The sequence below is a fragment of the Symphalangus syndactylus genome, chromosome 19, assembly GCF_028878055.3.
Source record: "Symphalangus syndactylus isolate Jambi chromosome 19, NHGRI_mSymSyn1-v2.1_pri, whole genome shotgun sequence".
NCBI lineage: Eukaryota > Metazoa > Chordata > Mammalia > Primates > Hylobatidae > Symphalangus > Symphalangus syndactylus.
Genome location: NC_072434.2, coordinates 68,890,066 through 68,913,174, shown reverse-complemented (window position 1 = coordinate 68,913,174; position 23,109 = coordinate 68,890,066). Strand labels below are relative to the sequence as shown.

Sequence of the window (23,109 nt, the reverse complement as noted above, 5' to 3'; positions counted from 1 at the left end):
CTCTCAACCTCGGGCGCCCGGTTCTGAAGGCAAGGGGTCCCCTGCCTCGCACAACTCGGAGCCGCCGAGGAGGTGACGGCGGCAGCCCTGGGGCGGCTCGGTGCCATTCACTACCATTCTGTTTTCCTGAGGCGCCGCCTTCCAATTGCCTCGGCTCCGCTAGGAGGCGCGCGCTCCAGCCGCTCCGCCGCGCGGCCCCGACTGCACTTCAGTCCGAGGGGAAGAAAGAAAAGGCGGTCCGCTCCCGCCGCTCTCCGTCCACCTCGCCGGGCCCGCGCAGGCGCGCGCGGTTCCCGTTCCCGCGGCCGCCCCTCCCCCAGGTCGCCAGGCGCGCCGCGGGCGGGGTCGGCGCGGGGGGCGGAGCCGGCGCGGGCTCGGCTGGGGCCCGGCCCGGGATTAGTTGGTTTCGGAGCAGAGGAGGGAGCCCCGACCGTCGCGAGCGTCGAAGAGACAAAGCCGCGTCAGGGGGCCCGGCCGGGGCGGGTGGGCCTGGGGCTTGTTGGTGCCCCAGCCCGCGCGGAGGGCCCTTCGGACCCGCGCGCCGCCGCCGCCGCCGCCGCCGCGTCGCAACAGGTCCGGGCGGCCTGGCTCTCCGCTCCCCTCCCCCGTATCTGCGACCCCCGGAGCGCCTCCGCTCGGCCGGGGCCGCAGTCTGGCCACCCGCTTCCATGCTGTTCGGGTCCAAGATGATGCCGGTAAGTGGGAGAGCGGCCGGGGCGTCGGGCCCGGAAGTGTGCGGGGTCGCGTGCCGGGGGCTGGTTCGCGCCCTCGGGCGCGTCGGGGAAGGAGCCCGGGGGCCGCAGCCCGCCCGGAGGGGCCGGGGCTTTCCGAGGTTCGAGCGGGTTTCAGAAGGGGAGGCTCCATCCTCCGGGCTCTGCGCCCACAGCCGTGTTGGGGGCGCGGCGAGACCCTGACCGCGACGCGGGTTCCCCCAGCTGCTCCGGAGTCAGGCGAGCCGCCCGCGAGCCCAGCAGCCACTCAAACTTTTCGTCTTTCACTGGGTCTTGACTTTTTTGCAGTTCTTGAAGGTCAAGAATACGGGAACCGGGGACCTTGTTCTTTGCTGTGTCTTTTTACTTTTTACTGGAGTGAAACATACGTTACTGGAACGGGTACCTTTGCTTTGTTTTTAATTGAATTTCGATCTTGATATCCGCAGTAGCAGCTAAGTCACCTTACCTCTTTGTGGAAACTGGTTTTGGTAAATGCAATCTCGGAAGTTTTAGATTGCAGGAAAGCGTACGTGCCTGGCTCCCTTCGTTTCCCACAGCTTATTTAGCAAGACCTCCGGAGAGGATTAGTGCGTTCTTTAGGAGCTCCGCAGGCTTTTGACACGGCCACCAGGCCACAGGTGAACAGCAGGTTTGAGACATTTCTGAAATGTCTCTGTCATTCAGCGATCGCGGAATGGAGGTTTGCGGTGGGTTGCGATGGCTTCTGCAGACTTCAGTAGCGAGTTTCTTCGTGGAAGTTGTACTTGCACCTCTCCCACTGAAGTGGGGACATATTGCAGGCATCCTATGCCTGTGGCTCCATTTGTTCAGACAAAGAAACAAAAAGCTTTTACTTTTATGAAGTCTGTGGAATGGAGTGATGATAAAGTTTGCAGTCACACATACAGAGTATAATATGCTGTTTCCTGGCCCCCCACTTGTGTCGTGGAGGGCGTCCTAAACTCTCACTGGGCCGACTTAACAATTCACTAGAATTAGTAATTGGGTTTAGATGGTTTGGGATATTTTGTCCTGCCAGGATTCAAGGAATTTGAAAGTATTAATAGCATTATGCATCTCATTTTAGTTTAATACCTGGTTATGAAATCAGGTTTGTAGTGTGAATACCCAATATTGAAATCATGGACCATAGATAAGGGTGATGGATTTTGCTGTTAAGATTTTTATTTCCTGGATTTACATTTCTTTGTGTTGAAATAACTTGTACGGATTGTCTGTGAATTTTTTCCTAACAGTAGGAGCAAGAGAAACACGGATCAGTTGTTGCTATATGGTTTCTTCCTTGTTTTTTGTCAAGGTATCCTTTGGAGATACCCTACCAAGGTATCCGTTGTGTAGCCGAATTCATAAAACGTTATGTGGCTCTTGAGACTACATTCAATTTAGCAATATGGTTCTTCTGATTGCCTTTCTGATGTCAGAATAGAATTCTAACACAGACTCAGTGTGATATGATGGCACTTACACCAGCTTTGAAGTCAGACTAGCACTTCAGTATTGCTCAGCTACTACCTTTAGTGACGGTAGCCACTTAAAAAAAACTTGCCCCTCAGTTTCATCATCTGTAAAATGGGGATAATAGTACTCAGCTCTTAGGGTGGTTTGAGGATTAGAGTTATGTTTATGAAGGAAGTGTGATTAGTACAGTGTCTAGCTTGCAATAGGCGGTAGATAAAAGCCTCTGAATTTCCAATGTTGGTTAAAGTGGAGATTCTCAGATTTGTGATATATAAAAATATGAAATAATTTTTCATTTAGTAGACATGTTATATGTGTCTTTATATTGTAATATTTTTGATATTTGAAAATAAAACTATTTTATTAAGTATATTTCTCATCTTTGGCTTTTAATATGCTTGGATTTTTATTCCAACATAAATGTAATTTTGTTACATTACTTTGAAAAATTCTAACCAATTTATCAGGAAAAGCCATTTAATGTAAAAAAATGGATAGTCTCAGAATGTAGACAATTGCCTTGATGTACTTTTTTTATTTTATTTTTATTTATTTATTTATTTTTAATATGTATATATATATATATTTTTTATTATACTTTAGGTTTTAGGGTACATGTGCACAATGTGCAGGTTTGTTACATATGTATCCATGTGCCATGTTGATTTCCTGCACCCATTAACTCGTCATTTAGCATTAGGTATATCTCCTAATGCTGTCCCTCCCCCCTCCCCCCACCCCACAACAGTCCCCGGAATGTGATGTTCCCCTTCCTGTGTCCATGAGTTCTCATTGTTCAATTCCCACCTATGAGTGAGAACATGCGGTGTTTGGTTTTTTGTCCTTGCGATAGTTTACTGAGAATGATGTTTTCCAGTTTCATCCATGTCCCTACAAAGGACATGAACTCTTGATGTACTTTTATTGTGGTAAAATATACATAAAATAAAATTTATCATTTTAACTATATTTAAGTGTACAGTTCTGTGGCATTAGGTACAATCCTTGATTTGCTTTTAAAGGCATTCTGAAGATAATGGTTTACTATTTAGACTGCATTACATTAAAAATGTGCAAATAGGCCAGGTGCGGTGGCTCATGCCTGTAATCTCAGCACTTTGGGAGGCCGAGGTGGGCGGATCACGAGGTCAAGAGATCGAGACCCTCCTGGCCAACATGGTGAAACCTTGTCTCTACTAAAAACACAAAAATTAGCTGGGCGTGGTGGCGTGCGCCTGTAGTCCCAGCTACTCGGGAAGCTGAGGCAGAATTGCTTGAACCCCGGAGGTGGAGGTTGCAGTGAGCCGAGATGGTGCCACTGTACTCCAGCCTGGTAACTAAGAGTGACTCCATTAAAAAAAAAAAAAAAAAGTGCAAATAAATTGTGTTCATGCATTTTCTCACCAAATGGTACAGGATCAAGTGGTTTTCTTTTATGTGGGACATGAAGTGATAATTGGATCCAAAACCAAAAGTGGAAGATGTATTTTAGAAGGCTAACTAAAAATAAATAGCAAGCTCTGCAAATCACAGTAGAGAGAATGATAGGGTACTGCAGAAATGGGAGTGATAATTACTCTCACTTTCAGATACCTGCCATTGTTAGTATCTCTAGTTCTATGATATTTCCACAACTTGCTAAGGAGAAACTGATTATACTTTCATACTTGACATCTTCTTTTTCCTGATGAAAGAAGAGATTATTTGCACTTTGAGAGTTTGGCTTTTTAGTGATCCTCAGGTTGTATTTGATTTTCAAATAAAGGGAGGCAGTTATCAAAAGCAAAAATTCTTAGTCATTTGAAAATTACATTAGATATCTTTTATTCACTACTTTGATTTTGTGAAGTGTTATGCTCAAAACAAAAATGTGTTCTTAAGCAAGAACTTGGCTAACTCTAAAAGCTACTCTCTGCTCTTTTCAGGTAATAGTTTCATAAAAATTTTTGTTTGTATCTGCTGTTGAAATAATAAATTTTAAAAAATTATTTACAAAACTACACAGTATTTGGTAGTGCCACCTGGAAGACCAGAAGGCTTGAATTTGCCTGTCATTTGGTCGTTGGAGATGCTGTATATTTGGCATGAATGTCCAGCTGTAATGGAAATGCTCTGTATCTGTGCTGTCCAGCATGGCAGTCACCAGCCACATGTGGCTACTGCAGTTCAGATGTGGCCAAGGGAACTGAAGAACTGAACTTCAGAGTTAATTTTAATTATATTTAAATAGCCACATGCCTGGTGGCTACTGTATGACAATGCAGTCAAACGGATGTCATCATATAGCCCTTATACAGATATTTTTAAGAAAATAATAGCTGGGCTGGGTGCGGTGGCTATGCCTGTAATCCCAGCACTTTGGGAGGCCGAGGTGGGTGGATCACGAGGTCAGGAGTTCGAGACCAGCCTGACCAACATGGTGAAAACCCATCTCTACCAAAAACACAAAAATTAGCTGGGCGTGGTGGCGTGTGCCTGTAATCCCAGCTACTCAGGAGGCTGAGGCAGGAGAATTGCTTGAACCCTTGAGGCGGAGGTTGCAGAGCTGAGATTGCGCCATTGCATTCCAGCCTGGGGGACAGAGCGAGACTGTCTCAAAAAAAAAAAAAAAAAAAAAAAAAGAAAATAATAGCTTATTTTAAAAAGCTCAGTGGAAGTGATCATAGTTTAATTTCTAGGTTTATGGCATTTTATCTTTCAGTGCTGCAGAGGCATAATTATTTCTAGTTGTTTTGTGATGCTGCAAAATAAAATTTGGGCTTCTAATTTTGAGGGTCTAGGAAAAAAATGGGATATTACAGTATCTCCTATAGCAGTTGGACCACCTGATCAGTAGGATTTGTATATTTCTGAGCATAACTGCAAAGTGTGCAGCTCCACAGACCAGTAGCTTAACTTTTGCTTAAATACTTGTATTATTATTTACAAAGGTCTGGTTTTATTTGCACAGATTTGCACAAAACACAACCGAAATTGTGTTTTGAAACTAAAAATATTTCATGTTATGTATTTGGAACATTATATTTGTATGACTTCAAGTTATGTATTTGGAACATTTTATTTGTATGATTATATCATGTTCTGAAAGAATTCTTTTTGCTTGAGTAATAGTGTAGCAAATTAGCTTAGATCAGGCTTTATTCCAGAATAAAGTTTAGATTAGGTCCCTAAAGAGAGGTTCCTATCTTTATAGAATTACTGTTATCAAAGGCTGTTAAACAAATAATCTATTTTTAGAAATGTGCAAAACATTTCACATTTTATTTATTTATTTATTGAGACGGAGTCTTACCACACTGTAGTCCAGGCTAGAGTGCAGTGGCGCAGTCTCGGCTCACTGCAGCCTCCGCCTCCCGGGTTGAAGCAGTTCTCTGCCTCAGCCTCCCGAGTAGCTGGGATTACAGGCCATGCTCGGCTAATTTTTGTATTTTTTAGTAGGGACGGGGTTTCCCCATATTGGCCAGGCTGGTCTTGAACTCCTGACCTCGTGATCCACTAGCCTCGGCCTCCCAACGTGCTGGGATTACAGGCATGAGCCACTGCACCCAGCAGTATCTCACATTTCATGTGCATTAGTTTTGTTGCCTTGTGACTTCAGCTCTTAAAAGCTGGAAGATGTTTGAAAATTTCTGTTTTTACCTGTTTCGGAGAAACCAGATTTAGACTTTTTAAAAGAAATGTACACAAGCATACACCTGCTTATATTTAACAATTAAGGAGAATATATTTATCTGGAAGACACATGGAGGGGCATTTATTCGCATACACTACTTCTAGGAAGAACTGTGTTCCCTCCGTCTTTATCCCCACTGCCCCAGCAGACAATAAAACAAAACTTTCTTTTCTGGAGCTTTTAAAGAATACTGTAGACCTTTATCTCTTTTGGTGATCTACCATAGTGTGTGGCACTCTTTAAAAAGTCTTTCTGAAGTTAACACTGAGTATTCTTGAAGCTCATGTTATCTAGCCTCTCCTTAGCTTAAATGGGATGACTGCATACCATACCTCTCACCAGCCTTCTCCACAAGGATATCACAGAATAGGAAGAATAGGAATTAAGAGTTTAGGAATCCAGAGTGTTCATTTCAGCTCATGCCACTTAAGCCACACATTATTTAAATACTTGTTTTTGATGGTGTGCTAGGTACTGAACAGAACATTCTGTTTAATCAGATGTAATTGAAAAAAGAAAACACAGATGATGTGACTATGTATGAAATGTATAGTTATATTGCAGTGGTAGGTGAGACATTAAAATTCTGTGTCTTATTGGGGCAAGCCAAGAAGTTTGGTCATTTGGGGATCCTTTAGGAGCATTACGTTTTAAGTAGTCAGTGATTTCTTAAAACACTTTGCATACCATCTTACCGAAATAAATGTGTCTTATTAAAGAAATGCAAATTTTAAACATTATTAGATAATGGGCAGGAAAAGTAGTTTTACAGATTTAGAAACTTTTTTTTCTGCATAAAATATACTCGAAAACAAATTATTTATTTGAATGATAATCGAACCAGATTTTTGATGAATATGTTCATTTGACCAGTAAGTACTGAACTTTAACTTGTTGTTGTTGTTTTTTTTTTAGACAGAGTCTTGCTCTATCACCCAGGCTGGAGTGCAGTGGCATGGCGCCATCTCAGCTCACTGCAGCCTCCGCCTCCTGGGCTCAAGTGATTCTCTAGCAGCAGCTTCCCAAGTAATTGGGATTACAGGAGTGCGCCACCACACTCAGCTAAGTTTTTTTTTTTTTTGTATTTTCAGTAGAGATGGGGTTTCACCATGTTGGCCAGGCTGGTCTCGAACTCCTGACCTCAAGTGATCTGCCTCCCAAAGTGCTGGGATTACAGGCATGAGCCACCGCACTTGGCCAAACTTTTTCAATTGTTTTTCTGGATACAGATTTATAACTTAATACCACTTTATTTAAATTTCAAATGTATCAACCCAAAATTCCTTAAGGCACAAGCATGGAAAAGTGGTAGAAAATCATAATGAATAAACTATTATAGATTACCAGTTTAAACTACTTGTGGTAACAAAAAATGATTAAGGCAATTTATTGTTCTTCCACAGGGGAGTGAACAATTTATATGTAAAAGCAGGGGGAGTGGAAGCTTCACTCTAACTTCCCTCCCACGGATGAAGAGGAACCCTCTTTCTGTGCCTCACACTGCCTGGTGATTTAGGTTGGTCGTCCCTTCTAATCCCCTTATTACACTCTGAAGTTGATCTTCCCACTCTCATTCAACAGATCAGGAATTTGAAGCTCAAAGGGCTTAAATAATTTGTTTCTGGTCACTAGTAGAAATGAGATTTGAACTGTCTGCCTGCAAACATGCTCTGTTGAAGATGGCAAATGCTTGGGTTAGAATATTTTTATATGTTTGACAGGACAAACAATGGTAATGATGTTCTTTTGGCTAATGGTAACTTCAAAAATTGCTTTTCAAAGCATAACCTTACTGTAGTTTTAAAGTAGAAAAGGAAAAATGAAAAAAAAAAAAGAAAAAAATGGAGACATCTTCCCTTATTTAAATCCATACTGATGAGAAGATTGGCAGATAGTTCTCTTACCAACTTTCAAATGATGTGGAGGTGGTTACCTTCCCCTGGGCATAGGAAACATCTCAATAGCGATTTCTTCCTACCTCTATCTAATACTACCATGGAGATCTCACATCTTCCACATCTGCAGGGAAAGAGAAGGGGTGTGATAATTAGCTTTTGTATGAGGGGTGTTGAATAGTCTTTCTCGAGATGATATCTGTAAATATGGCTTGAAGGTGATGATGTATTAGGTTGGTGCAAAAGTAATTGCGGTTGGTGCAAAAGTAATTGCGGTTCTTACCATCACCTTTAATGGCAAAACCACAATTACTTTTGGATCACCCTAATAGGAAAGGAGCAGTGTAGGACAGGCATGTTGGGAGAAGTGGAGGACAGGGACACATAGAATGTCTGCTGTGAGATGACCAGTGTCATTCAGCCATTTCCAATTGCTCGAATGGTGCAGCAATGACTTTGAAGTGTCCAGATGGGAGTGGAGTGAGTGTCTCCACGTGCAGCTTCAGGGCTGTCCGTGTAGTAGGGAGCAGTAATTCAATGTAGTCAGATACCTTTGTTGGAAATAGATTAGGGGCTGATTTTGAATGAAATCACATTAAATCATTGCTTTTCGTTCTCCCTCATTAACCATTTAATTGTTTTTGGATGGCCTTTTGGGGATAACATCTGCTCAACAGATATTTAGTTAACATCTTCTGTATTCCAGGCACTGTTGTAAATGCCATGGAGACAGGAAAGGAAGTTTTCGGGGAGCTTAGCTTTCTTTCATAGTGCTTAATGGGAGATTTGGGTGGGAGAGAGAGAAAATAAACAAAAAAGAAAAACATGAGAGTTAAATGGGATTTAAGAAGGGTAATGTGACTGCGATGGCTACTTTAGATTGGATGGTCAGGAAGTGACATTTCAGCTGAGACCTGAATGACAAGAAGGAGCTGGTCCTGTGAAGATTTGCAGGTGGAGCATTTCAAGTGGGCACGATTCCTAGGGACTGGTGCAGAGGCCGGGAGGAGGCACTGGAGGCTGGGGCAGGGGGAGAGGGGGCGGCGGGGGCAGGGCAGGGCTTCGTGGGCAGAGGGCAGAGTGACAAGAGCCGAAGCAAAAGACCTGTCAGCATATAGGTTTTCGCGGGCCAGAGGGAAGGGTGGAGGTGGCATGGGAAGGGACGTGGGAGCAACAGAAGAGGTTTAGTTAGCAAAAGTGACAACCTGATTGATTAGGAAAGCTCACTCCGTTGCTGTGTGGACAGTGGATCTTAGAGGTGCCAGAGTGTAAGACTTGGGCAAGGTTGGAAGAGTAGGAAAGTCTACAGAAAGTTGCCAAAAATAAAGGGTTTTAATTTTATTTATTTTTTATTTTTTACCACACCTAAGGCCCAGCTGATAGTAAGAATTGGTTGTGAAGGCACTCAAGAGTTTGTCACTTGCTCTAATAAATTGTTTTAGTGACCCTCAGAAGCCCCAGGGGTGAGAGGAGAAACAGTAGCACTTACCCAGGGTTGGAAGTAAGACAAGACAGGAATGGTGGAAGATCACTTCTGTATCCACAAGCTCCTTCCTGTGGGACTAAAGAGAAACCATACTTTTTATATCACCAGAGAGCTCTGACAGCTACACAGAGCAGTTTAAATTTAGGCTTGAGAAAAAGCCTTCTGTCACCATGTTTCTTTACAACTGAGTAGGGTGTATCAGGTTTGTCAGGGAAGCCATAGTCTGTCCTAAAATGCTTTAGGACAACTTTACTTTTGACCACATGACCAGAGTGCTCTGGAAGCTTCTGATGCTTCAACCTAAAAGTTCCTTGGCCCCCCCCACCCCCCCTTTTTTTTTAAATTTTAAAACAATAGTATCTTCATTTTCCTGACATAAAGTAGCGAGTGACCTAGGAAAATCAAGTCAGAGTTAACTTTAATTCTAGAACGGTCTCTTTGTGGCAGTGTTTTCTGCATCACAACAAAATCTAGATAATAACTGCTTAGTTTGTGATATGTAGGTAATTTTCAAAAATTTTGTTAATTTCCTGAAAAGTTTGGGGGGCATCTATTTTGGATAATGCATCTATTTTAAAGGTAGATAGGATCTTTCTCTGGTAGATTTTGCTTGTTGCTTTTAGTAGCCAGGGACCTGGGCTTTCATCCTGCTTCCTTTCGTCTCTTCTGTCTTCTCCTGGAGCTATTGAGTCACCAGGGCACACAGATCCCTCTTCTCCATTTCCTGGGGCGCCTGTTTGGCCTCACCCCTCTCCTGCCTGGACTGTTGTAATGCTCTCCTTATCTGTTTTCTTACCTTTTCTATTCTCTGCCCCATCAGGCCATTTAACGCACTGATGGTGGTCTTTTGAAACAGCAATGTGTCTCTTCCCTCTCCAGAATTCAAGTCTGACCTCTGTTCCTTACAGCATAAAATATATAAACTCTTTAGTGAGATAGAAAGTTTCTTTATTGTGTAGCCCAGTGGATTTCAGCCTTTTTGTGTCATTGATAGATTTCCATTTCAGAATTTTCAGCTGCATAATGGAAATATTGAAAAACTGAAAACACCAAGTCAGCTGTTAAAACATAGGATCAGCTATGGCACAGTAGTGGGAATGCCTTGTGCTGTGCAGAAGAGCATCCGGTCACCTCCTGGTTCATTCGGCCTTCCTTCGGAATTGTGTTTCCTCTTGCTCACAGCAAGTTGTACTCTTGCATATTGCTCGCCACTCTTGCATATTGCCCTCCATGACTTGCTCCACTCCATCGGACTTTGCCATAACAGCATGTGTGGAAAACAAATTTTGTGCATTGAAAGTTTTTGCAGCACATTCATGGCTTGTGGGTTGAGAATTGACCCATCTCTTCTTATTTGTCCTGCCTTGCCTCCCACCTCTATGCTTCAACAGTTCCAGGACTACAGTTGTGAGGGCATGCCACAGTTTCCTGTGTCTTTATACACAATGTTTCTCTCCCTAGATGGTCCTCTTCCTGCTTGTCTTATTCATCCTACAGTTCCAGCTTAATAGTACTTCTTTTATGTTAAGCCTTCTTCCACTGCTTGGAGGGGATTGTTTTTTTCTGTTCTCACTGGACTTCAAATGCTTTAAATGTACTTTCACCAGGAAGTTCTCATTTCTCAACATTGCACCCTTTTCATGGTTTGCAGTGCTTCTTCGTTGTTCCATAAGCTCTGTGAGGACGTGGACCATGCCTTTTCATCTTTGTGTTTCTAGCACTTAGCACAGTGTTTGGCACACTGTAGGGATTTAATAAATATTGTTTGAGTTAATGGATGAATGAATATTCTTATTTTGGATTTTCTTTGGTGAGTGTAGTTCTTGCCTCTACTTCCATAGCAAAGTGGGAGGTAGGAAGGAAATAACTAGAAGCAATGGATCGGTTGTAGTTAGATCATCACGGATAGATCTTAAAAATGTAGTGCTTAGTGAGTAAAAGTAAAAAATAGAATGAAATCTGTAACAGTACCTTTACCTAAAATAAGACGAATGCCTGGCAAACAACAAGGCTCAGCTTAGAAGGAAGCACACCAACACTAAACTTATCAATAGTTGGAGCAGGGGGGAATTAACTAAATGTATTTGTTCTTTTGCTTTATACGTTGATTGTTTATGACAGATACTGAAGCAGAGTAACCTAAGATGAGTTGCTTTAGAGGATACGTTCAGAATTTGAAACCTATCTAAATTCAGCTTCAGGCATAGTTCAAAGAAAATAAATGCTTTCTTAATTTTACTTAAAGCAGAATTCTTTGAGACATTGTCTGGCTTTGAAAACATTCACTGTGAAGTAATAACATTTATAGATAAACATTTCTTGATGTTTCAGGATGTGAACATCCTCTTTGTCATGTTCTGGTTGCCTGTTAACTTTCTCCTCTTCGTGGGACTTTGAATCCCTGCGTCACAGTTTCAGTTCAGTCCAACAAACATGTATTGCATATTTGCTTTGTGTGAGATCTGACAGAGTTTTTTGGGGAGTGAGTTATAATGTAGGAGGAGAAAAACCAGGGAGGAAGCATTTAAGAACCAAAACCTGTGTCCTAAAGAATGTATAGACCAGTAGGACAGATAAGACAGGGATACAAACAACTACAGGGTGAATGGTTGTCAGAGAAGCAAAGAGAACATTTACTTCTGGCTGGAGGTGGGTGTATGGGTAGGGATGGATGGATTGGAGGAAGTTTTATGGTCTTTGAGTTATTCTGGAAGGGTGGGGATGAACTGACACTACAGGACAGTGTAGGAATCAGGTGAGCTACTCTGGGAAGAGAAGTGAGGAAAAGTGGCTATTTTTAGATTTCTCATTTGGTGACTCGAGGCTATAACTGTGGAGTAGATAATTTAAGTTTTAGGTCTTAATATTTCTCGTAATTGACATGGAATTCCCTGAAATTCAAAATATGCAAATATAAATACCAGTGTATATGGATCATAATGTATTGCTATTGTTGCTGGGTTAACTACTGGTATTATAATTAATATATACTACATAGATTAACATACACTGTTGTTATCTGCTAGTGAAACTAATACTCTACATTATTTACAGCAAATTACTCAGAAACCTAGCTTCATGTTACTTCCTGCTCAAAAACCCTCTAATGCAGTGGTTCTAAAACTTAAGTGTGAGTACTGGGCCTCTCCTCTGGGGTTTCTGAATCAGGAGATGTGGAGCGGGGCCTGGAACTTTATATTTCTGACAAGTTCCCAGGTGATGCTGATGCTGTTTGTCTGAGAATTGCATGTTGCAAATCACTACTCTAGTGACTCTTCCCTTGCAATAAAATCCATAGTCCTTATTCTTGACCTACAAGGCCCTGCCTGAGCTAGCCCCTGTTCTCCCTCTGCCCTCATTGGCACAAGTCTGTATTCCTGATGTGGAGTTTTTTTTTTTTTTTTTTTTTTTTTTTTTTTTTTTTTTTTTTTTTGAGACGGAGTCTTGCTCTGTCACCCAGGCTGGAGTGCAGTGGCACAATCTCGGCTCACTGCAAACTCCGCCTCCCGGGTTCACGCCATTCTCCTGCCTCAGCCTCTCCGAGTAGCTGGGACTACAGGCGCCCGCCACCACGCCCGGCTAATTTTTTGTATTTTTAGTAGAGACGGGGTTTCACCGTGGTCTCGATCTCCTGACCTCGTGATCCGCCCGCCTCGGCCTCCCAAAGTGCTGGGATTACAAGCGTGAGCCACCGCGCCCGGCCAATGTGGAGTTTTTTTCTGGTCGTGGAATAGCACAAGTTCATTACCACCTCTGGGCCTTTGATGAAATGTCTTCCTTTAGATGTTTCAAGTGGCTGTGGCTTCTTCAGTCTCAGCTCAAAAGTCTCCTTCACCCTGAGGTGTCTTTCCTAATCATGATCAGCCATCCTCCCCTCATCACTTCCATAATTCTTTATCATGTCACTTTATATACCGTGCTCATTTGAGTACTACCAGCCTCTCTTCTCTGCCCTAAAGAAGGCAAGCTTTTTCATCACTGTGTTCCTTTTGCTTTAACTGTCCTTTCTTAGTAGGTATTTAGTAAGTACTAATGGGTGAATGAGTGAAACTTCTTGTTGAAGTCAGCAAGAAGTTAGGATTGAGGGGAAGGCATAGAACCAGGAGCTTCTTTGGCATGGCTGGCTTTGATAGGATATGACTCCTATAAGTTTCTATGTAGAGGTCCCTGTTACCAGTTTATGTATATGAAGTGGTTCTTTTACCAGACATCTATGACCAGCAGGCTACTTTATGAATTTTTCCTTAATTAAAGTAACCACTTCATATTTGCTCTATCATTTCTTCCAGAATGTTGACTATTTCGGAATATGATTGTGTGCTCCAGATGATATTGAATGGATGGTCAGAATAGTCCATGCATGATTAATGTTTTTAACAGAATATTGTTCAAATTGATATTGAGACTTCACGTTATTGATTTCTGAATTCTACTAACTTGCTGTAAGTGAGCAAAGGAATAGTTTATGAAGTAAAAATCCTTTGAATATGATTTTATGATTTTGCTTTAAATAAACTCAGATGTAACTGATAGGAACTGATGGGTTAATGTAAAAGTATGCCATCATAAAAAGTGGTACAGTTAGTGTAGAAGTAGGTTTAATATTGAGCCTTAATAGAACATTGGTAGGACATAACTCATGGTAATTGGTGAATATTTTTAAAAGTAGTTTAATGGCTCCAAGAGTAAACTCTGGAGAAACAGCTAAGAAATCATGATAGGCCTTTGTAAGCAGTGATTGTCTGATAACTTTAATAAGGTTGGGACCCATTGTCAGGGAGGTAGAGAGTGTCTCTTTGAGGGAAAGGACTCAAATACGTAGTGTCTCTGTGGCTCCTGAGGAAGGTACCACAGAGACCCCTGTGGATTGTCTACACAGATATTGGGGAGATGAGGAAGGACAGCTCAGGCTGGGGTAGTTGAGCAGCACACTTCTTGCAGAAGACTGGAAGTCTAGCTCACAGCTAGGGTGCGGCATGTCTGAATTAGGGAGCCAAGCTCGGGTGCCCTTGGTGTGCAGTCCCAGCTGGCAGAGTGAGCACTGGAGCAGAGCTCCAGGTCTGTGCTGACAGGCAGAGTACTCTTGAGGACTGGAATGGTCTGCATCTCCTTCCTAAACCCCGCCCAGTGTTAGAAGCCATGGTTGGGCTAAATGGCTGTGTCTGAGTTTGAAAGAAACTTTGGTTATGTCTTAATTTAATCCCCACTCTGTATCACAGGGTTGGGAGAGGTGTTTTTGCTTGACTGGGTTATAGGAAGCCTAGTGGCATCCTCCTCTTACAAGAAATATTTTCGGGCCTGCCTCCATAAGGGGTACAACAAAATATAGAAACTGAAGTAATAGTTTTACATTTATCTTTCTACAGAGGAATTGTGAAACACAGAAGCCATTCAGATTTTCCCCTAATCTCTCTACAAGCATAATTGCCTGGCTGTTCCTGTGGTATTTCTTGTGAGTTGCAAAATTTGGGGAGGATTTGTGTCACTCTTTTTATAGATTGTTCATTTCATAATTTTCTCTTTCTTCCTCTTAGGTAAACTTGAAGGATTTGAGTTTTTATAAATGAAAGCTCTGAAGGTGCTGTTGTAGAGCTTGATTTCCCTTTGGTGACAGGGAACATCTTATACTCTTGGTTCCTTTCTTCTTTCTGTAGAACTTCACATGATTTTCTGAATCAAATGAATAAACGTTAGCCTCTGACTCATCTGGTAAATGCCCTAATCAGTTTTTTTTGTATTTCCTCTTAGAAGTCTTTCAGATTTTGATCTGAAATAATTCTTCTTTAAAATGAGTCATTCTTATGTTGATAACATAACATCATAGTTACAGTACATACATGCTCTATAAACACAGGACTCTTAAAATAAATCTATGACCCATTGTTTTTAAATGCAAATTATCTGTGACTTTGAATTTTTGGAAGGGCAAATCTTCATTTGGATATTACTGACATGAATTACTATGCAGTGTGCCTGTAGGTGGCCCGGCACAACTTAACAAAGTGTTTTTTTTTTTACCTTTCCTTCAACTTTCCTTCTCTTGAGATAGATGACTATAGGAGGTAGAAACAAGTTGTAATTACATTTACCATTTTTAATGAAATATTTTCATGTTCTTTTATCCCAGTTTGTATTAAATATACTTTTACATTGTAAATTATTATAAAAATATTTTACTTTTGAGATTTTAAAAATTTAAAAGTGATAGCTGTACTTGCCCCTGGTGTCGCTGATTTTCTGTGTGTTTCATACAGGTCAGTATATATATATATATATATATATATATATATATATATTTTTTTTTTTTTTTTTTTAGATGGTACATGTATGTGTGCACGTGTACACACAGACACACACACATATTTTTACTTTTTTTTTTTTTTGGGAGACAGTGTCTTGCTCTGTTGCCCAAGCTGGAGTGCAGTGGCATGATCATAGCTCACTATAACCTTGAATTCCTGGGGTCAAGCGATCCTCTCACCTCAGCCTCTTGAGTAGCTAGGACGGACTACAGGTACATGCTACCACACCCAGCTATTTTTTTTCTTTTAATATAAATGGGGAAATGAGGTCTTACTATGTTGCCCAGGCTGGCCTCTAGCTCCTGGCCTGAAGTGATCCTCCTGCCTCAGCCTCCCAAAGTACTGAGATTACAGGCAAGAGCCACCCTGCCTGGCCAAGATGGTGTATACATATATATATATATATATATATTTTTTTTTTTTTTTTTTTTTTTTTTTTTTTATGATGGTGTCTCACTCTCTCCCCCAGGCTGGAGTGCAGTGGCGTGATCTCAGCTCACTGCAAGCTCCACCTCCTGGGTTCATTCCATTCTCCTGCCCCAGCCTCCCGAGTAGATGGGACTACAGGCGCCTGCCACCACGCCCGGCTGATTTTTTTGTATTTTTAGTAGAGATGGACTTTCACCGTGTTAGCCAAGATGGTCTGCATCTCCTGACCTTGTGATTCTCCTGTCTCGGCCTCCGAAAGTGCTGGGATTACAGGCGTGAGCCACTGTGCCCAGCTGATGGTACATATATTTTTAAAGTTAAATTTAGTATTGTTCTGTTTTATAACTTTTTCTTAACATTTTCCTAACACTCTATACTTACAGGAGTTGGTGGCTGGACATAGTCCTTCTGGCAAATGATTTTAATTTACTTAACTTTTTCCCTGTTTAAAGACTTTTCCATGTTTTTGGATATTTAGTTTTCCATCTTACTATATGTAGACCTCACACTGTAGTGAAAATCTTCAGGCATTTAGAGTTTTTCTTCATTTCAATTTTTTTTTTTTTAGGATAAATTTCCAGGAGTAAGGTCATGAGATATACATAATTCTGTGGCTTTTGATACATGGTTTATTTTACTTTCCAAATAGGATTTTTAGTAATTGATAGTACTACCATCGTATCTTTGAGTAAATAACTTTTGTGCAACCTCATCTATGTTGGATCTTGTCTTTAACTGAAGACAATTTAGTACAGGTTGAGCCTCCTTAATCCAAAAATCTGAAATCTGAAATGCTCCAAAATTGAAAACTTTCTGAATACCTACGTGATGCTCAAAGGAAATGCATATTGGTGCATTTTGGATTTGGATATTTGGATTAGGGGTGCTCAACTGGTTATTCATATATTCTAAAATCTGAAAAAATTCTGAAATACGAGACACTTCTGGTCCCAAGTGTTTCAGATAGGGGATACTCAACCTGTAGCTGTTAAGTGGTACCTCATTGTTTTAATTAATATTTATTTCCCTGCATGTCTTCATATTTGTATTGTCTTGTGGGATCTGTCATTTATATCTTCTGCTCTTAAATATGCTTTAGAGTTTATTGTTTATTGATTAATGTCTTCTCTTTGTGGTTCCTACTATAAAAAATGATGTTCCTGATTTCTAAGTTAAAAGGAAGTTAACATTTTAATGTGTATGTGGTCACCAAGAAGGGCTGATCTAATACGCACTTTTTCTACCTGGGGAAGAAAAACTGTACTCTGTTACCAAGTAAGCAAGATGTCATGAGCCTTTTCAGATGTCTCAGCAATTTGCTGTCCTTGTAGTATGGGTAAATCTGTAACAGCTGGTTTTTTTTTTTTTTTTTTTTTACCTGATTATTGCTGCACTCTTTATGATGAAAACAATTTACCTCAAAAGTTGGCAGGAACACATTTATAACTTGATTCAATGAGAATAGTCAGATTTCTCACAACAGCTTCCCAGAGGCTTTAACTCTAGGGAACCCTATTTTGCTTGGTGCCTTATGGGAAAGGAGCTAATGAAGTCATCTTACATTCTTGAGAATATGGTATTTAAAGAACATATAGTGTCAGGAGAAGGCATTTTGGAAGTAAAGTTATGAAAGATAATTTAAAAACATTATTTCTTTATGCTTACTGTTAATTTATGCCTGTTTGCTGAAACCTCATCTACCTCAGTTCATAATCATCCTTTTCATTTCTGAATTTCCATTTTACCCACATTCTCATTCATGTAATAGAGTACTAAATTGTTCTCTTTTATATATATGTATAGCTTTTGAGACAAGGTCTCACTCTGATGCCCAGACTGGCATGCAGTGATCTCCTGGACTCAGGTGATCCTCCCACCTCAGCTTCCTGGGTAGCTTGGACTATAGGTGTATGCTACCACTCTTGGCTAATTTTTTGTATTTTTTGTAGAGACAGGGTTTTGCCATGTTGCCCCGGATGGTCTACTCCCAAATTCCTGGGCTCAAGTGATTCCCCTGCCTCTGCCTGCCAAAGTGCTGGGATTATAGGTGTGAGCCACCATGCCCGGCCTGAGATTTTTGTATCTCTCACATACTAAGTATACAGTGGGCTCTTTTTTTTTTTTTAAAGTGATGTATTCACATACCATAAAATTCACCCATATAAAATATACAATTCCGTGGTTTTTAGTATATTCACAAGGTTGTGCTGCTATCACCACTAATTACAGAACATTTTCTTCACCCGAGAAAGAAACCCCAGGCCTCTATCAGTCACTCCCTATTCCCCCTTCCTCAGCCCGTGGCAATTATTCATCAACTTTTTGTCTGTGTGGATTTGCATATTCTAGACATTTCATATAAATGGAATTATATGCTATGTGTCTTTCATGTCTGGCTCCTATCACTTAGCATAATATTTTCAAGATTTATCTGTGTGGTAGCATGTATCAGTACCTCATTCCTTTTGATGGCTGAATAATATTCCATTCTAATATAGTGGGCTTTTAAGATGTGCTTCTTAATTGCTTGTTTTTAATCATTTCTGACTAAATTTGAGGCAAGATAGTGACCCAAGAAAAACACTCTGAACAGATATTTGCCTTCCATATCTTACGGTAAGGATCCAGGGAAGGCACAATGTGTATGAATAAAAATGGTATATAGTTATTTTCATTGATTGCTTAAGAAATCAATTTTATTGTGCACGTGGTACATTCTAGCAAATTTAAACGTAGATAAGTTCCTAAAAATTCACTTAGTCATCCCACCACTAGGGCATAACTACTATTAATTTGGTGAATATAGTTTCAGGCTTTTTTCTGTGCCTGTAGATGTGTATGCATAATAGGGTACAGTGAGCACTGTTTTATAACAAAACAAACATGTATAACTGAAATATTTTTAATAAAAAGTTTCATTTTTTGTTCATTGCCTTCAAAAATATTTTGGTATCAGATGCAGGAAACTTCTTAGATTTAACAGTTTTATTTTTTATCTTTAAAAATGGTGGATTCTAGGCCAGAATTGTTTTCTGAAGACTTAGTTGATAGAGTAGCCTAAAATTTCTTTTCTAAGTAAAATTTTCAACATGCTGATAAAAACTGCTTCACCAAAATGAAACAGAAGTGAATTCATTTTTTTATTAGACAGAAAATGCAATTACTTTTTGAATAATTCTTTTATCATTTTGTAATACAGTAAATTTGTACAACAAAAATAAAAGGATGGTAGCAATAAAAAGAACACATGTGCCTGCCTGCATTTTCTCATGTTAACATGATAGGTTAGTGAAACCAGCCTCTCTTTCGATTATTTTTCTTATTTTTTTGTTCCTCTTCCAGGTAAATGAAGGAAAAGGGAGTTGATACATATTGGAAAAAACAACCTTTATAACTTGAGGATATACTTAGGTCTATAGTTAGTTTCGTATCAACACCATTTTCCCTCTCAACTAGGTCATTCCCATCAATTAAAATGATCTGTAAAAACTCTCATCTTGAGATAAAAACAAAACACTCCTTTTACCCTGTGTCTCCTTCCCTAGATGGCTCCATTTTCTCTGCCTTGGGTCAGGGCACAACACACTGGAAGAACTAGTTGTCTGTACTGCACCTTTGCTTCCTTCCCTCAGGTTCTCTAGCCTGTTCCAGCCAGGCCCTTATCCCCATGACTCAGTGCTGTTCAAGGCAGTCAGCAGCCTCCATCTTGCCAAATCTGATTGTACACTTTTGCATCTTCCTCCCTCACACACTTTCTTTGCTTGGTTTCTGGTGTCCCGCACTCTTCTGAACTTCTTCCTGTCTTTTCTTGGTGGCTCTTTCTCAGGCTTCTCTGCTGGATCCTTGTCCTCCGTGGGACCTCTGGAGGTTGCTTGATTAGCTTAGGACACAGTCCTCAGCGTTGTTTCCTGTCTCTAGCTGGCCCTAGCTGCTCTCATCCAGGCTTAGGCTTTAAATGCCTCTGCATGCTCATCTCTTGCTTTCTCATCTCAGTCAAACTTGCATATTAGATGGCCTCCTTATGCCTCCGTTTGAATGTTCCATAAGTGTCTCATATTTAACATAGAGACCTCATCCCGCGGGCCCTTCCCAACCTGTTCCTCCTTCCTCACTTTGTACCTAGTGCTTAGGTAGCAGATCCAGAGTCACTCTTAATTTCTCTCTACTTTCAAATCCCACATTCTGTCCACCAAGCGAGTCTTACTGGCTCTATCTTCAACTAATAACCCAAATCCAGCCATTTTCACCACCTTTGCTATTAATTTGCAGTCTGTGCTACCATCGTATCTCATTTTGTGTGTAGCATTTACCTCTTAATGGGACTTTCATGCCTGTCCTCCTGTAGTTTGTTCACATAGTGATTTTTTTAAGGGCATAAAAAGCTACCCCGTTCAAAATCCTCCAGTAACCTCTTACTTTTAAAAATTGAGCTATGCTTCACATACCATAAAACTAATGATTTTGAAATACGCAATTCAGTGGTATTTAATGTATTCACAATGTTATGTAACTATCACCACTAATTCCAGAATATTTTCATCACCCCAAAAAGTAGCCCTGAACCTATTAGCAGCCACTTCCCATTTCCCCTTCCCGCAGCTCCTGACACCCACTGATCTACTTTCTGACTTTAACGATTTGCCTCCAGTGGGCTTTTAGATTAAAATCCACAGTCCTTGCCCTCACCTTAGACAGTGGTTCTCAGGTCATGGTTTCTAGACCAGCAGTATCAACATCACCTGAGGGCTTGTTAGAAATGCAGAATTTTCAGTCTCCAACCCAGATCTATTGATTTAGGAATTCTTGGGGTGGAGCCCAGCAATCTGTGTTTAATAACAACCCTCTGTCCACACCAAAGTTTGGGAACCTCCAGCCTGTAAAGACATGCATGATCTGGCTTTTGCTTGCCTCCTTGAATTAACCCTTTCCTCTTGCTCTCTCTGCAGTGACCTTCCTCTTGTGCAAATGTGACAAACTTGTTTCCTTCTCAAGGGCTTTAAATGTGTTGCCTCTGGTTGGCACATTGTTCTCCCAGACCTTAGCTGGGCTGTGTCCTCACTTCCTTTAGATAGTTGCTCGGTTGCCCAAGAGTCCGCTGACTGCATAGTATGGAGAGGAGGGCTCCTGTGCTGAGTGTCTATATTTTTTGCCCCTCTCCATTCACTTTTCACTTTCCTCCACCCTGCTTTGTGCCTTAGGAGGTTGACTTCTTTAAACTGCATCAACCGCTTCCCTTGCCAGCTGGTAGGTAGTTGGGTTTGTCCAGTGGGGAGTAGTGGGTGGACATGAGAGGTAAGGAGCCAGGTTGTGGTGTTTATTTTTTTGACTTCCTCCCAATGGGCTGGCTGTGTCCTTCTCACAGCTTTCTTTCTCTCTCTTTGAATTTTGTACTGTCTGTAGTATTAGCTGTTTAGTAAAGATTATTTCTACATTAGAACAGAGACCATGTAGCAGATGATCTGTAAATACTGAATGAATGAAAATAATGTTGAAACAGAAGTAGAATGATGGTAGCAGGATGTAAGCTGAAGATAGGAGAGGACAACACACTCTCATTTGAGAGTATATAGCTGTGCTACACGTTACATGCCATACCGTTTAGCAGTACCTGAAACAAAACTGACCGTGAAAATAAATCAGAGGTGAGATGATGGATTGTGGGCAAAATGTTGCTCTAAAAGACGGAACTAGAGAGGTAGTGACACACTTGGCACCGTGTGGTCCAGATTCAGGAGAGTCTTTACCTGTATGCTCTTGAGGAAGGGGCTCAATCTTGGTTTTGCCATTTAATAGCTGTGTGACCTGGGGTGAGTTACTTAAATCCCTCTGTGCTTCAGTGTTTTCATCTGTAAAATGCAATCACATTTGCAGGATTTAATACTTAGTGTGTACTTGTTACATACCAGGCACAGTCCTAGGTGCTGAGTATACAACACTGAACAAAGACAAAACCTTTGACTGTATGGAGCTTACTTTCTAGTAGGAAAGGCAGATAATAAAAATGAGTTAAGTAAATATAACATATGACATGTTAGTGACTGTGCTAAGGAGGGAAATAAAGCAGAAGAATGGGCTAGGGTGTGTGTGTGTGTGTTTGGTGTTGGAATTCTAGGTAGGGTTCCTAGGTAAGGCTTCACTGAGAGGGTGACATCTGAGTAAAGGCGTGACGGAGATGAGGAAGGGAGAGTTACGCTGGCATACAAAGAAGGGCATTCCAAATAGAGGAACAGCAAGTACAGAGGCTCCCACGTGGGAACATGCCTGGTGTGTTTGATGAACAGCAAAGAGGACGCTGATGGAGCACAGAGTGAGGGGGGATTAGAAGGAAATGGGGGCCAGATCATGACTACAGCAGACCTTGTAGGCTGCTGTAAAAATGTTGACTTTTACTCTGGTACCTAGTAAAACATAAATAGTAGCTCTTAGGGAACTTTTTTTTTTTTTAATTAATTTTAAGTTCCAGGATACAGGTGCAGGATGTGCAGGTTTGTTACATAGGTAAACGTGTAGCTACTGGGGAACTTAAAGACTCATTTTGAAGATGAGGATGCTGAGTTTCAGAGAGGTGACATTACTTGCCTAAGGTAGTCTAACTAATTATGAAGAAATCTGGAGTTTGAACCAGATCTTCTGCCTGGGAATCGACAAAAATTGCGTGTTGCTGGCCCAGCATCGCAGACTGCAGTACAATTACTAAAATCACAGCAGAGCTAATCCATACATGACAAGTAGCAATGGGGTCAACTCGTACACTTACTGTTCATACCAGGGTTAAACCTGTGGGAAGAGTAAGCATAAATAGAACACATCTGTCATCATTCTTATTTTTAATTATACTTTTAAATAAATGAAGCTGTTGGTTTTCCAGAAAGTAAAAGATCAGATCTCTGTTAAAGTGTGGGTAACTGTGGTTAAATGGAGCATTTCCTAATATTTTCTTTCTATGAAGGACAGCTTAAAGAATAGAGGATAGATCAGAAGAACAGAATTGTATCCTTCTCATTTCAGTAGGCAAATAGATCACTTATCTGAGTCTTTTTCTTCATTTATAAAGAGAAAATAACACCTGCTGTTTATTTGAGAGTTGATGTAAGTTTCTGAGATAATGTGTCTGAAAGATGAGGTTTACGGA

The 23,109-nt window shown here is 41.0% G+C and overlaps 1 protein-coding gene across 2 annotated transcripts in view; it reads left to right on the top strand.

The window, feature by feature from the left end:
- The first annotated feature begins 364 nt into the window (after window positions 1-364).
- Window positions 365-23,109, top strand: part of TP53BP2 (tumor protein p53 binding protein 2) — a 67,114-nt gene continuing 44,369 nt past the window's right edge. The window contains exons 1-2 of one of the 2 annotated variants that reach the window (XM_063613358.1): window positions 374-695; window positions 7,269-7,381. Coding sequence is in view for 1 of the 2 variants with exons in the window: in XM_055233802.2 (XP_055089777.1) it covers window positions 669-695 (27 nt within the window). In the remaining variant the exon portion in view is untranslated. Of the gene's footprint in view, window positions 696-7,268; window positions 7,382-23,109 lie in introns of both variants that reach the window. The other variant, XM_055233802.2, reaches the window with a different exon arrangement.